General features: G+C 50.2%; 1 protein-coding gene across 22 annotated transcripts in view; it reads right to left on the bottom strand.

Moving 5' to 3' along the window:
* The window catches only part of ZMYND8 (zinc finger, MYND-type containing 8), a 111,089-nt gene that overhangs the window by 75,457 nt on the left and 20,158 nt on the right, over positions 1-15,474 (bottom strand). For 20 of the 22 annotated variants that reach the window (XM_015570338.1, XM_015570342.1, XM_015570348.1 and 17 more), the window contains one exon: positions 1,074-1,222. In XM_015570338.1, the coding sequence (XP_015425824.1) occupies positions 1,074-1,222 (149 nt within the window). The other 2 variants (XM_015570360.1, XM_015570343.1) reach the window with 2 other exon arrangements.

Below are 15,474 nucleotides of genomic sequence, written 5' to 3'. Positions count from 1 at the left end.
TTAACCACCTTAGGAAATCAATAGTAGCAGCGTCATTATCCCCATTTCAGTAGATGGGGAAACGAGGCACAAAGAGGTTAACTTGCCCACAGCCACGGAGCAAAAAGCAGAGCTGGCATTTCGCTATATAATTTGAGAATGAAAATAGATTCGTGTGCAGAAACGTACCCTCTCACAGTTCTGGGCATTTAGCCGCTGCTAGGTCTCTTCCCGTGAAAGCAATAATCTTGTTTCCTTCAACCTCAAATCCCCAGAGCCCACTCCGGTGCTCCCTAACGCAGGAAATGCATGAATACATCTGAGGGCTCCTCACTTAAGTGGTACCACGGGTCACCCTGCCTCCTCCAGTGTCAGGAGATTTGGCCTCCTGGTCCACTAAAGCATCTCTCTCTTTTTTTTTTTAATCAAAAATATATCTAGCCTGCATCGGGTCATGTTAAAGCTAGGTTTCCTTCGTATGATCCAAGATGGCGAACAGACGTTCATGTTTAGTTGACTGGCCCTGGCTGCCCAGGGAAGGTGGGGTCTGCAGTCCAGGTCTCTGCACAGTGAGAAGGAATGGTGAGTAATTACCAGTCTACCGTGAGCAATGGGTGGGGAGGGCAGCTGTCTCTCACCACGGACCTAAACCCATTATTTTACAGATGAGAAAACTGAGACCAGAAGAGAGCATGTCGCAGCCACACAAACACCTCCAGGCGGAGGCGAGAGCCATCCTGCTGGCGTGGCCCAGGAGGAAAATACTGTCCAGCCACATGGGGGAACCTTCCTGAAGGATGAAACAGAAACCCAAGAAAAAGCCCCAAGCCCTAAAGCACAATTTCTCTGTCTCATCTGGACGACTGCCCTGTCCCCAAAACAGATCTGAAAACCCGCCACAAATCTCAACACAGGCCCTTCCTGAGCTGCCCTGTTCTGCTCTGCGTCAATGACAGCCAGCGTCAGGCAGGTGGCTAAATGCCAAGAACACCGGCTCTTAAACCCCAGCCCCCGCCCGCCGCCCCCGAGAGCTGCCGTCTTCTCATTCCAGCCTTTGTCCCACCGTGCGGACACCGTTCGCGGTGGCCCCTTACCTGCTCCTTATTGTTACTGTTCAGTAAGCCGGGTTTCTTTTTCTTTTTAATGGGGCTTGTGGATGTGTCCTGTGGCGAGTGGCCATTGGAAGAATGCGGAGGGCTGGGGAACTTTCTTTTCGGGGCTGTTCTGTCAGCGGAGCCAGGATCTGAAAGAGACACACAGGACCACACATTTTAAAGCAGTCGGGGAGGGGGCGGGGAGGACACAACCCATTTCGTTTCCGTGTGTCTCCTCCTTAGAATACACCCCCCAACCCCCTTTCTGTTACCCATCTCAGAGGTCAGATGGTCTTTCTGTGGCCTGCATAACATTTTTGTAACAAATGTAACTCACTACCAGAATATAAAAATTGGGAGACTTTGTAAAATCACCTAGATTTTTGGCTTTTCTTAAAAAGAAACAGATCAGGACTTTCCTTCCATGGCCTTATGGCAACAGATAGAGATCTGAATGCCCGCTAGCCATTTTTACATGAAAATGTGTCCTCCGTTTTGCCACAATCCCCCCTTCCCTACTGATCTCTGATGACGAGGCGATGACCCAGCTACCACGAGTCGTCACACAGGCACCAGTATCGTCCTTTAGCCCAAAGAAATATTTTCCTCCACATCCGTTCCTGATGGCAGGGCAGGAAACCATGAAAGATAGACCAGGAAGGCCACACATTTAAGAAAGCAAAGGCAAACATACTTCTTTATGGAAGACAACATTTATTCATGTTTATCAGGCAAACCTACCCACCAGAAAGTCCTCAGGGCTCAGCCACCGTTGGGGATTCTGTTTGCAACTCCCCTCCAAAGAGGCCAGCACAAATTACCTTCTCACTGAGTCTCATCGGTGAAATGCTAACCTCACCTTTGTCAATCCATTCTTTTCCATTTTTATTCTCCCAGAATCTCATTCAAACAGATATACTTCCTCCACCATCCAATCTTCACCTGCAAGACTGTGAATCCATTCCATGCCCGACAGGTGACTGGTTAGCTTAGGGATGATACAATGGCGCGGCCTGGTGCACCTCACGTGCTGAGAAATGAAAGCTACAGGCAGCGGAAGAGGAAAGAGCTATGCGAAGAGTACAGGTGATGGGATGGGACTGGACAGGGGGTCCAGAATAATGGTTATCCCCAAAGACAGCCCGAGGACGTTCCTCCTCCAATTGTAACCCTCAGGCGCGTCCCAGCATGCAGGCTGCACCCTGTGTCACCAGCCTCCGTGTCTGGACAGGAGTCACCGGGGGCACATTAACAGGGTCCAAAAGGGCCACATGCAAGGCCTCCCAGTGGTTTTTTGGTCGGAAAGGCAGAGCAGCTCGCGGCAGGCTCGCAAAGCGAGACAGTGAACTGCTGTGACAAAATCCAGTCCCTGCTTTGGAACTCCAGTCTCACCAGACAGGCTTCAGGGAAATCCGGATCCAATGTCCAGGGCACAGCCCTGGGAGGAAATTAAATGCTAACCTTGAGGGAGAACAGACCCCGGAGTTGAGGGGTTTATCCCACCGACATCAAAATGGAGGCCTGGAGAGCCCAAAGGCTTGGCCCAGAGGCACACAGAGCTAGTTAGTGAGGAAACTCACTCAAGGGTGCAGCCTGGGATTGGCACATTCCCCAGAGAACGCCTCCCCTTGCCCGCAGGGATGCTCACCCCACGCCACCATCAACACTCTCACTTTCTCACACAAAGTCTTTGACCCAACAGTCCTCTCCTAGAAACACAGTCTACACACACAGGCACCGAGGAACAAGCCCACACAAGAGGCTCTGCCACGGCGCTGTGTGCCGTCTCTAAGACTGGAACCGACTTTGGGGCCCACGAATAGCGGACTGGCCTCATAATCCTCTCCAGCCACACAGCGGGCTGTTCTGCAGCACGGAGAGGAATGAGGCAGCTCCGCGTGGACTGATCCTTGACGATCTCCAAGCTTCTGCATCGGGTTTTAAAAAGCCACACATGTCTAGCACCATTATCAGACCACCACACATGCCCCCACCCCAAAGTAATATCCGTACAGTATCTCCGTTGGCATAAGCCTAGAATATTCCTGGGTGAACACGAAAGTACAAGGGAGTTCTAAATGGGGACTGGTGGCTGCCTCGGGCGAGAAGAACCAGCTTGAGTGTGGAAACGGGACTGTTTTGCATTCTGTAACCCTTGTGTATGGTACTTACCATGTGCCTGGACAACTCTTATCAAAATAAAATAATGAAATATTTAGGAGGTTCAATTTCACATTTTAAAAAGAAACAGCCCTAGCTGGTTTGGCTCAGTGGATAGAGTGTCGGCCTGCGGACTGAAGGGTCCCAGGTTTGATAGGAGACGTGCATGAGGCAGCTGGTCAATGATTCACTCTCATCACTGATGTTTCTATCTCTCTCCCCTCCCTTCCTCTATGAAATCAATAAAGATATATTTTTTAAAAAAGGCAGCAGGTGCAAACCAAAACCACTAATGAGCGGATGACAGAGTCCTGACTCAGAATAAAAAACATCAACATATGGACAAAGTTGGGGCTGATCAAAGGAAGGTAGGTGTTTGGAATTTCTTCTGCGTAGACCTGATAAACCCAGTATCTTTGCTCAGGTGTCAGACTGTGGGTTTTTAAGAAAGGTGTTTTGGGAACTCATAGGAGATGTGTTCCAGAAGAAATGGCATGCTGGCCAGGCAAAAACCAAAAGCGAGTGGACAAAGGTGTTGATGTTGTATGTGTTGCTCCATTTGTGGGTAAATTTTAAAGGAAGAAAGTACATGAAGGAAGACACGCCAATGAGAAAACCAGGGCATGTTGGGGAGAAATTAGTGTCTTTTGATGTTTCTCAGTGGAACACGCACTACTGAATTTTGGAAGGGACAGCACTTCCTCATCCCAAGAACCACCTCGGCGTCCTCCCACTCAGACATCAGGACTCCCAAACTGACAACGAAAAGTGCCCCCACAATAGTCCCAAACACTCCCAGGAGTGCTGCTGCTGAGCTGGAAGTGGGGCAGCCCCGCCCACACGTAGCCAACCTTTGAAGCCAGAAAGAACACTGACTCCCTCCAGAGTTACCGAGATCCTCCTTGGGCAGTTCCCCACCTGGGACTGAGATCCCAGGAACGATGGTTCCCGGTACGAAGTCCCAGACTAGCAGCAGCAGTTTGTACTTGGGCATTTACTAGAAACGCACATTCTCAGACCCCACGCCAGAGCTACAGAATCAGAAACTCGAGGACAGGGCCCAACCATCTGTGGTTTCACAAGCCCCCTGGAGGATTCAGATGCATGCTGGTTTAAGATGCTCTTGAGTGTGTGTTTGGGGGAGGGACTCTGAGTTCTCAAGCCTAGAAAATTCTGATAAGCCTCTCCTTACCACCCACGGCTGGCTGCCTGTGGGGCTGGTTCAGGACTAAGGAAATAGAAGTCATGCGAGGAGGCATGGTGAGAAAATAAAGACAGCTAAACAGGAGATAACCCCAGGCCAGTCTCTACTTCTCAGGGCCCCAGGCCACACTTGTAAAATGGGAGGAGAGGAGAGAAAGTAGTCAGACCAGAACTTCTTAGCTGGAGCCCATGCATGTGCTCCCGGGACCCATGATCCATGTGTCCCTTCCTCTATGTATCTGGATGCAATTTCCTGGGAAGAAGGGCCATGCCTACTTCACCTTCTCCAAGGTGTCATCAGCAGTAAAGATTAAAAAGTACAAGGGTAGGCCCTGGCCAGTGTTCCCAGTGGTTAGAGCATCAGCCAGAAGGGTCCTGGGTTCAACTCCTGGTCAGGGGCCCCCTGAGGGAAGCTACCAGTAAATATGGCTCTCTCACAACCATGTTTCTCTCTCTCTCCCCCTCCCTCCCTCCCACTCTCTCTGAAAAAGCAATGGAAAAAGTATCCTCAGATGAGGATTAACAAAATAAAACAGAAAAAAGTACAGGTTAGCCCAGGGGTGGGCAAACTTTTTGACTTGAGGGCCACAATGGGTTCTTAAACTGGACCGGAGGGCCGGAACAAAAGCATGGATGGAGTGTTTGTGTGAACTAATATAAATTCAAAGTAAACATCATTACATAAAAAGGTATGGTCTTTTTTTTTCTTTTTCTTTTTTAGTTTTATTCATTTCAAACGGGCCGTAGTTTGCCCCCGGCTGGGTTAGCCCCTGGCCAGGTAGCTCAGCTGGATAGAACATCATCCCGCTACACCAAGGCTGCAGGTTCAATCCCCAGTCAGGGTACAGAGAAGAATCAACCAACAAATGCATAAATAAGTGAACAACATATCTGCCGGGAGCCGGTCCATCCTTGCTGCTTGACACAGTCGCTGCAGGGAAGAAACATCTGCACAGCATATGTTTCAAGGGACCTGGCGTATATGACATAAGAACAATGTTTGCTCACCTTCTTGGCACTATGTGTTTTAACCAAGGTCACCTCTCTGAGAAAGGTTGTTTCCCCAGGTAGGGATTTTTCCCTGAAGTTAGGGAGGGAATAAAACCCCTTAACTAAGTGCCAGGCGGGTTGTTAATCACTTTAACTACGAACAATCATGCTTAAGCTACATAATCTTTACTCCCTGGAATGGAGATAAGAAACGCCCTAACCTTTGAAATAGAGATTGATAGGATTTGAATCAACTGGTATAAATACAGATGTAACAAGACAACAGGACACAGAACCTAGACACAGAACCTAGAGACAGAACATGGCAAAAAATCCTGGACAGAAACTGGCAACAGAACCTAGCGAGAGAACCTGGCTGAAGAACCTAGAGACAGAACCTGGATAGAACATGGCAAGAGAACCTGACTAGAACCTGGTGACTAAACCTGGCTGGAGAACCTGGACAGAACCTGGCTGGAGAACCTAGCAAGAGAACATGGTGACAGAACTTGACTGGAGATTGTGGCTAGAGATCCTGGCAAGGCTGCTGATCAACTGAACGCTGTCTCCGTGTCATTCCTTCTACACCTTTGGGAACCCCTGGACCTGCTGGGGTTGGATCCCAGCACATATCGATGTGTCTGTCTTTGTCTCTCCTTCCCCCCCACCCCCACTGGTTCGATTCCGGTCAAGGGCATGTACCTTGTTTGCGGGCACATCCCCAGTAGGAGGTGTGCAGGAGGCAGCTGATCGATGTTTCTCTCTCATCGATGTTTCTAACTCTCTATCCTTCTCCCTTCCTCTCTGTAAAAAAATTCAATAAAATATTTAAAAAAAAAAGAGTACAGGGCTAGAGGATCTTAAAGTCCTTTTGACCTTCCAAATTCTTTAATTCCAGGGGAAATGGGGGATCCTCTCTAGAGAGTCATACACTCATAAGCAATTTACAGCTAAGCAGCCCATCAGGAAGCATAAGGGGAAACCAGGGACCTGTTTGGCAAGAGGAGGGGTCTGACCCAAGACTGCCCACACCTCAAAGGATCCCAACCTTCTAGTCTCAGCCAACCATCAAGACCTCAAATTCTGGCTACGAACACACGGACTCCCTCCAGAGTTAATGAGACTTCAGCGGCTGCATCCAAAGGGTAGACATGTAATAGGTTCCAAACAACAGGCACATCTATCAACAGCAACAGCTTTCAACGGAGGCTCTTAGGGAGAAAAATTGGGCAATGGTGGCCTTCAGAGATATGAGACAGCAGGTCAGCACTCTGACATAAACATCTGCCCACTCCAGGGGGGCAGCCTCTGGTGGTGACAAGATGGGGGGTGTTGCAGACCTTGCTGTCGTCATGGCAACAAAGCTGCCTTAGGACCTTTTCCAGAAAGCTGAGTCAAGTATTTTTTTCCCCCCTTTAATGATTTAATTCTGATGGGGATGTACTGCTAAACGCATCTCATGTCTAAACTTGGAACGATGACAGACAGCCTCTGTAGACTGAATCTCCAGGGAAATGGTTCACCCTTGATCTGAGAGACCTTGCGGTGAGGTAGCAGGACCTTGTGATTCCACAGGCCTGGCCCACCCGCTGCTTCCCACCCCCACCCCTCCGCCTCCCCAAAAGAAGCCTGGCTCCGAAGGAGTTAATGTGGGCGAGGGAGGAAAGCTGCCTGGAGGAAAGGCACAGAGCAGTGACTCAGGGAAACAGCTTGGCACTGAGCAGGAAGCAGCAGCATTCTCCCCTCCTTGTGACATTTCACTGAAATCTTCATAATATGGGAAAGTCTACGGGTATTAGGAACCGAGCATGTAATTAGACGGTTCCCGAGCCGGCGTCTTGTGCTCCGCCAGAAATAATCCGCTCAGCATTCCGAGATGGCCCTTGCCTCAGGGACGCCTTACCTCGGGGTGCCCGGCCTCCTCGCTTTCCTGAGCCACAGTATTAACAGCTAAGGCTTGCTTTTATTACATCCCATGTACCACAGGCAGTGTTCAAAATGCCTTTCGTGTCCTTCCCTCTAAGTCATCGCCCCCACGATCACAACAAGTGGCGGGGCTGGGGTTTGGGCCCAGGCAGCATGACCCGCGAGGCCCACGCATGGCCTCACGCCAGAGAGAGGCGTGTCTCAGCTCTGCAGCAAGACGGCTTCCTAATACAGGGTCCACGTTTTCAGAGCACACTCTCATTTTGCCTTTTTCTTTCTCCACTGCAGATGGTGGTATGGGGAGGAGGGAGGCGGGGGGGAAGTTCCATAAGGAGCTCCAGGAACTCACTGGGAGAAAGATGGAAAATGGTGTTTGTCGCTCGTCGATGGGGCGCACCAGTCTCTCAACGGCAGTCGCCAGGAAGCACATTCACCTCCCAACCTCCCAGTGGTGGCACCAGAACCTGGCCTAGGCCACAACATGAGCTGGGGGATCTCCACTGCCATCTGCCCTCCCCTGACACTCCTTTCCCATCTCCATCCAGGCCTCCCAGACACCCTGCACCCCACCCCCACCCACATCCGGAGCCTGAGTCACAGCGCTCGCCATTCCCCAAAGCCTAGGAAATGACACATCATTACAGAGAACTGTGTCCTCCAGAGAGAGAAAGGGCCACAGCTGAAAGGCTGGGTGCTTCCCCACAAGGACCAGCCTGTGGTGTGTTTTTGTGGGTGTTAAATTCCCATAATGATGTCGACAGCAAGGCCGACTAGGGCCTGGACGAAAAGAGAAACTGGTCAATAGGCATCATGGGCCACAGAAGTACGACCAACCGTTGGTTGGCCAGAGATGGGCAGATTCAGGCAAACCAGGATGGGTCGGTCACCCTACATGGAAGTCAAGGGAACACATGTTCTGACAGGTCTGATCTAGGTGGTGCTGACAGGGTGCCACAGTGGCCGGGAGCCTAGTTCTGCTGCTGCCCATAGTGTGGCCTTAAGAGGAAGACTGAGCCTCTTCGCTTCCTCCTTCGGTAAGATGGACATCACAGTACCTAGTGGAGTATTAAAGAACTGAATGAGTTCATTCACGTGAAGCTCTTAGTATAACACCTGGCCAAGAGTTTGCACTCAGTACAAGGTAGCTTTTTTTTTTTTCAATCGACCATCATTCCTCCACATCTTTTTCCTGCTCTTCTACCACCCCTCCCCCCAAAACAGAGTTTGGTTTCTGTGGAATTGATGCCCCAGGTTCAAAGGTATAAACACGCCAAGCTACGAAGCGGAGACCGGAACCAGCCCAGGACCTTGTGGTTGACTGTGAAAAGTCCAGGTGTCGTGGGGACACTGCGAAGGCAGGGTCAGAGGCACCGGCCAGCTCTGGCTCGGCAACAGGCAATGGCCAGCCCTCACCAGAGCCTACTTCAAACATGACCCCACGCTGTTCTCCGAAGCAGCAAAGCAGAGCCTAGTTAATCATTTCAAAGCATTTCCCAAAGACACAGAGCAGGTACCCGACAGGCCTCCCTCCCCAGGAATCTTCAGGCCCTCTCCAGCCAGTAATTACATCATCATGAAACAAAAGCCCTGAACTTCCTCCAGGCCCAGAACAGAAATGAGAAATCAGAAGCCAGGGGTGGGGGAGGGGCGTATTTTTCTCTTAAGGTAGAGAAGGCCCGAGTCAGGAAGAATACTAGCAAATATAACTCTCCACCAAATCGTTTGCTCACACAGAGTACCTCCTAGACCTAGACCGACAGACCCTTGGAGACAAGGCCCCAGCCGCCTTCAGAGAGCTGCTCTCTGGCCGAAGCCGGGCTTCCAAAGGGTCCTCCGGCCACACGTGAGTGTGAACTTCTCGTCCAGATCAGGAAAAGGGGGGCTGGAGAAGGAATGAGGCCGTGGCAGGACAGGGTCCTTCTCAACGTGGGTAAATGTCCATGTACCAGGAATCCCGGTATCTGGGAGGCAAGGCAAGCGAAGGGCAGGTAACCATGGGAAGAGGGGCGCTTACCTGCCATTGCGAAAGCTCTGCTGCTCAGAGGGTCTAGCCTCTCTTTTAAAGCGAACAGAAGCTCACACACCGCAGACATGCCTGCTTCCGGATCCTCAGCGGCCTCTCCCAGGGGGAGGAGGAAGAAGCAGTGAGGACAGGCTAAGAGTCACCACTTACCAGGCCAGCCCTGGCCTCGTACGCACGGGTCTCCCAACGGGGCAAGGACACCCTCACCTCGCAGCACGCAGGCATGTAGGGGCAGGGCGGCGTGCCTCCGCGTCCCGGGCTTTCCGCTCTCATTTATCACCCCGGACAGACAGACAGCAGCTCCTCTAGGCTGAACACGGGACGTCTCCGACCCTGCACCGAAGAGCTATTTACTTCCCGGGTGTAACAAACACAACTTGCATTTGTACAGCAGGGGGGAGTGTGGTGGTTTGTAAAGGTGTTTTTTAGTTTTTTAATAATTGTTTATTGTTTCCTTGTCTTTAATTCTGATGTACCTCTCCTAGAAATGAGAAAACCATCTTCCCACTGTTTATGCAGCAGCAGGGGTCTCTGTCTGTCTGTCTCTCGCAGTCTGTTTCTCTCTTTCTTCTCTCTCTCTCTCAATAATGAAGAAATGGTGATTAAAGGGCACACTCGTATGTAAAAGGTGAACTAGCAAACCCTCCTGGCAGGACAGAAATTGCTTCACTCTAGGGGAAAAGAGGCTGATTTACAAATGAATTCACTGTTTAGCCCTCAACAGCTAGAGGCAATTGCAACCACCACAGCCCTCTCTCCCCCTCAGCTGGGACCAGGCCTCCTGGAAAAAACGACAACATCTCAACAGGAATTTCCTGACTGGCGAATGCCAAGCTTTTTCAAAATTTGCAAAGAGCAGGGAGGCAGGACTCAACTTCCTACAAGAGGCCGCTGCACCCCACCCACGCCCTCCGCAGGCCCAGGCCCCACAGGCTGCGTCCCTCCGGTGTCCGTACAAGGGCCCTTAAAACAGCCAAACCACCACAAAGAAAATGTGGAATAACCGGTTGCCTCTGGCCTTTGCATCACAGCTGGCTGAGGAAGTGTTGGCAGGAGGAGCTGGTTCTGCATTATTTATTCAGGCTGCAGAGGCTGGGTGGGCCCCGCCCTCCAGCCCAGATCAGGTTCTAGAAAGCTCAGGTGCAGGTCGGTGGCTTTCAAATTGCAACGGGGAATTGCAGCATCGCAGGGCCAATTCAGAAACAAAAAACAAACTCGGCTGGCAGCAGGTGAAGCCGAGAAGTGGGCTGAGAGCAAAACAGGGAAATGCAGAGGCTTCAGGAAGGGGCAGATGAAGAAAGAGATGTCGCTAATAACCAGGCATCATTCCCCACATGTCCTGGGTGGGGGTCTGGCCGAAAGCCACCTTAGTAATGAGGACAAGAACATTCTCTATGACGCCAGGGAAGAAGGGACAGGCCCTCTACAGGCACCTCGTCATGTTCTTTTGGAGAAACTAAGATTTCAGACCCACAATCCCAGCCACATTACACTGGTCAAAAAGATGCCTATCCTCACCCAATATCAGTGGGGGGCGGGGGGGGCTCTAAGAATGTGTCCTGGGGCCCACAGACCCAGAAATGCCCAGAGGATGGCCCGCATAGCCACTGCAGCACGCCTTGTGGAAGCCGAAGATGGGAAGCCATTTCAGTGTCATCCATAGAGGACTGAGGTGCAAACCCTCGTGATGCAGCCATAAAATGGAACAAAAAGGGAACCCCGTCTTTATGTAGTGCACAGAACAAAACCCAACAGGGCAAAGGCGGCCTGGGCTCTGGGCATGCAAAGGCCTGCCGAAACCCCCAGCAAACAGGAAACACTGGGCTTTTTTCACCCTTTCTGATCACATTCACATACTGAGCGATGTAAGATCGTTTTTAATGGCTGTGGGGCAAATGGATGGTAACAGTTAATGCTTATGTAACTCGCTATGTACCAGGCACTGCCCCAGCCAGGGACCCATATCTGCATCCCGGTACCTGACACACAGATGGAGCTCAGAACATACTCCCCCTCCCCACCCCAGACATCAACCAGGTGCCACTTTTAAGGGGCTCAGGTGTTTAAAGCAGTGGTTCTCAACCAGGTTCTCCAGGAGACCTCTGGCAATGTCTAAAGACATTTTTGGCTGTCACAACAAGGCAAATAGAGGGAGTTGCAGCTCGCATCTAGTGGGTAGAGAGGTCAGGGCTGCTGTTAAATACCCTACAGTGCGCAGAACAGTCCCATAGCAAGGAATGATCAGGCCCAAATTGTCAAAGATCCCAGGTTGAGAAACCCTGGTGTAAAGAAATTTCCAGTGAGCTGCCAGGCAGGTCTAACCTTGTGTAAATACGCCACCCACGGAGGTATCTGTATCTATTAAGAAGGAAAATGATGCCCAATGTTTCACCTGGCAGCCTGACTTCAGATTTCAAAGAGAAGAAAACAATGGGACCAGTCAGTCACTGAGCAACTAACAGACATCTGGGCTACCTTGGGAACTGTCTGGAAGGTCCCTGCCCCTGTGGGAGGCAGCCAGAAACAAATAATAGGTAATAATAGGTACCTTCTGTTGACCACTTATCTGTGAGCCACTGTTCTCAATACAATGATCAATTTACTTACTCCTCACCAGGTCAGGACTTAGTACCCCCATTTTATTGATGAGAAAACTGAGGCCAAGGGGAAAACAAACCCATGATGAAGTGGCTAATAAATAGAGAATGAATATAGGCATATAGAATAAGGCACTGATGACAAACGGACAACAAGCAGAGCAGGAGAAATATTCAGAATTGGTGAATACATCCTGGGGAGAAAGGATAGCCAGGAAAATATTTTCTATTTCCTTCTCAAACTGGGCTCATGGGATTCACAGATATTGTTTCTTTCCTAAAACACTACTTTAGGAATCCTCCCAAGCATCCATGAGATAGGAATGGCCCTTTTGGATGCATTTGATAGGTGAGACTCAGACAGGCCAAGCTGGCATGCCGCAGGTCAAAGCAGCACGCTTCCCCAGGGTTGTGAGCCACCTTGTAACCCTCCATCACTAAGGCACGCTTGGTGCTGGTCGCTGTTCAGTGTGTGGGCTCTGGAGCCTCACCACGAGGTTGGAACCCAGCCCCTCACCTGCCCGCCGTGTGTCCTTTAGCAAGTTACTCAGCCTCTCAATGCCTCCATCAATCCAGCTGGGAGTGTTAGAATGCTCCTAAAAGGGTCGTTAGGATTAAATGAGACAATACATGCAGAGTGAGCAGCGTCTGGCATAAAGCACCACCAACACTATCCCCTGTGGGGGAAGGAGGAGCCGGGGCGGAGAAAAAAACAGTGACCCAGACATTTCAAAGCCCTTTCCCCACATCTTTTTGTATCTTCACCTGGATTTACACCAGCCTCGCTCTTTCCAGCCTGTTTCTGGAAAAGGTTCCCTGATGAGAATCACAAACTTGTTAAGCCCTCTCAGGCGGGCACAGGCTCAACCAAACCAGGATCTACAGCCCTTTATTGCTCAGGATTTCACTCAGATCAAAGCAGACAGGTCCAGGTGGCCCGCAGCCCGGCGCCAGACTGAACTTCGCCCCCAGGACTCCTCCAGAGGCACTCTCCTCCCGACTCAAGAGGCTCGGAATGCCTGGGATGGAGCTGACCTCAGAATCCTAGTCACCTGCAAAATGCACTGAGAATGCCAAACCCTGCAGGGTTAGGATGAAAGCGATGCCCGACGTGGTCCCTGGCACATGGCGAGTGCTCTGCAAGGGGTGTTCCTTCCCTGCCCATCATCACTTCCGCCTGTTCCAATTCAGTCCAACCTTCACAGCTGCCACCTTGATTCAAGCTCCCTGCCCCTCTATAGCAGCCTTCTTCAAAACTACAGATAAGCAGTCCCTGCCCTGACCAGTGCGTCCAGTGGTTAGGGCATCGACTCACAGCCCCAAGGGTCACGGGTTCAATTCCGAGGTCAAGGGCACATACCTGGGTTGCAGTTCACTCCCCACCCTCCAGTCAGGGAGCCTTCGGGAGGTATCAAGTTAATGTGTCTCTCCCGCATCACACATCAATGTTTCTCTCTCTCTCTCCCTCTCTCCCCCCCACCCCTTCTCTTCCCTCCTATCTTTTCATACTCTCTGAAAAGCAATGGGGGAGGGAATATCCTCAGGTGAGGATTACCAAAAGATAAGCAGTCCCCTACATAAAACCCTCCAAGAGACTTAGACACCCAACCTTTTATTAAGACCTACAATGCCCCCAGAGATCTGGCCCTGCTCACCCCTTCTCCTCCATTCACTCACCCCTACACATAATGGCCTCAAACAAGCTAAACTCATCTGCACTTGCTAGTCCTTCCATCTAGAAGGGCTTATGCCTAATTTTCCCATAGTTGGCAACTTCCGCTTTTGGCTCAAATGTCACCTCCGCAGAAAAACCTTCCCCTGACCACCCAGCCTCCACCCACTTTATTGTATCATCTCTTTTGTTTCTTCATTGCAGTCCTCTCTAGCTGGAAATGTTCGAAAACTGTGTTCTTTCCTGCTGGTTCACTTGTGTATAGCATCTCCTTCAGAATGTACGCTTGATCTCAGTTCTTCTTTCCTTGCTGGGGCCCAGGGCCTGGCCCAGACGTGCCCCCCAAATGCACAGCTGACCAGCTACAAGCAGGAGAGGTTAACAGAGCTTCGAGGTGTGCCGAGCAGACCTGACTCACAGGAAACTCCAGTTTTCCTTCCCCGGTCTAAGAATTTCTCGCAGCAAAGCCAGAAGGCAGGAGGGTTGTGAAGTCAACAGGGAAGATTACACTAAAGGCAGCCTAGCCATTTCAGGGTCCGAAAGAAACGAGAGCAGGAAATGCCCTTTCCACCGGCACTCAGCCTTTCTTGTTTCTTGCCTAAAAGAGCCCATTTCCCCCAAAGTAGGGAATACAGTACGAATTTACGTCGTGGACGTGACGGGCCTATGCAGCTAATAAACACAATTACTGAGAATCAAAGGGAGAAAACTCAGGTGTTTCCCAGCCACCCATTTCCTAGCTCTCTCCATTCTTCCTGGGGAGGGCTATTGTTTAAGGTCACTTAGTGTTTAAAAAAAGAAAGAAAAGGAATGACTTTCTCCAGGGAAAACACTCTATCTCGTGCTCCACATGGGAGACCCCCACTGCGCTGGCCCTTTAACCAAATCTTTTGGTCCTGATTCTTTGCCCCTTTTCTTATCAGACCCTTTTAAGTCTGAAGATCTTTTGTCAACGCCCCCCTTAATCCCTGAGATGAGTCTAGATTCCTATTTGTCAACAACTCTCACCAACTAGTGTGTCTGGCCCCAACCCAAGAAAGAACAACCTGGTTGGAAAGAGGGTGGAGATTAGTGTGTGGGAGGTGAAGGTTACGGAGGACGGCTGAGGAGGTGAAGTCAGCCTTACTCAGAGCAGGACCCTCGTGATGGCTGGCGAGATGGTCCGGTGGTCAAGGGAAGCAATCACCAGGAAGGATTCAGTCCAGGACAATGATTTTCAACCTTCTTCATCCCATGGCACACATAAACTAAACACTAAAATCCTGCAGCACACCAAAAAATATATTTTTGGCCAATCTGACTAAAAAATAGGTGTCATTTTGATTCATTCACACTGGACAGCTATTGTTGTATTGACTGTTGTCATGTTTATTTTTGTTTTGTGTTTTTTTTTATTTGGCAATCTAAGGCAGTGGTTCTCAACCTTGGCTGCACATTAGAATCACCTGGGAATCTTTTTTAAAATCCTGATTTCTGGGCCTCGTCCTCCAGAAATTCTGTTTCTTTGTTACCGGGTGGCGGCACAACATTAGTAACAAAGAAACAGAATTTCCGGAGGATGAGGCCCAGAAATCAGGATTTTAAAGAGATTTCCGGGTGATTCTAATGTGCAGCCCAGGTTGAGAACCACTGGACTAGAAGATCGATTTCCAGCTTCTCTTAAACAAGTAAACAAAGGAATCAGGAGATCCAGCCACACAGGCCCCCATTTCCACATGGAATAATCCTGGCAAAATTCCCCTTTGACAGGGTCTCTATTATTCTTAACTCCCAGATAATTAAATCTAACCCTAAAAATCTCTCACATATAAATACATATATATTATATAT

Source organism: Myotis davidii, unplaced genomic scaffold (genome assembly GCF_000327345.1).
Source record: "Myotis davidii unplaced genomic scaffold, ASM32734v1 scaffold827, whole genome shotgun sequence".
NCBI classification, from domain to species: Eukaryota; Metazoa; Chordata; class Mammalia; order Chiroptera; family Vespertilionidae; genus Myotis; species Myotis davidii.
Note: the sequence above shows the minus strand (reverse complement) of the source record. Positions and strands in the feature narration are given on the sequence as shown.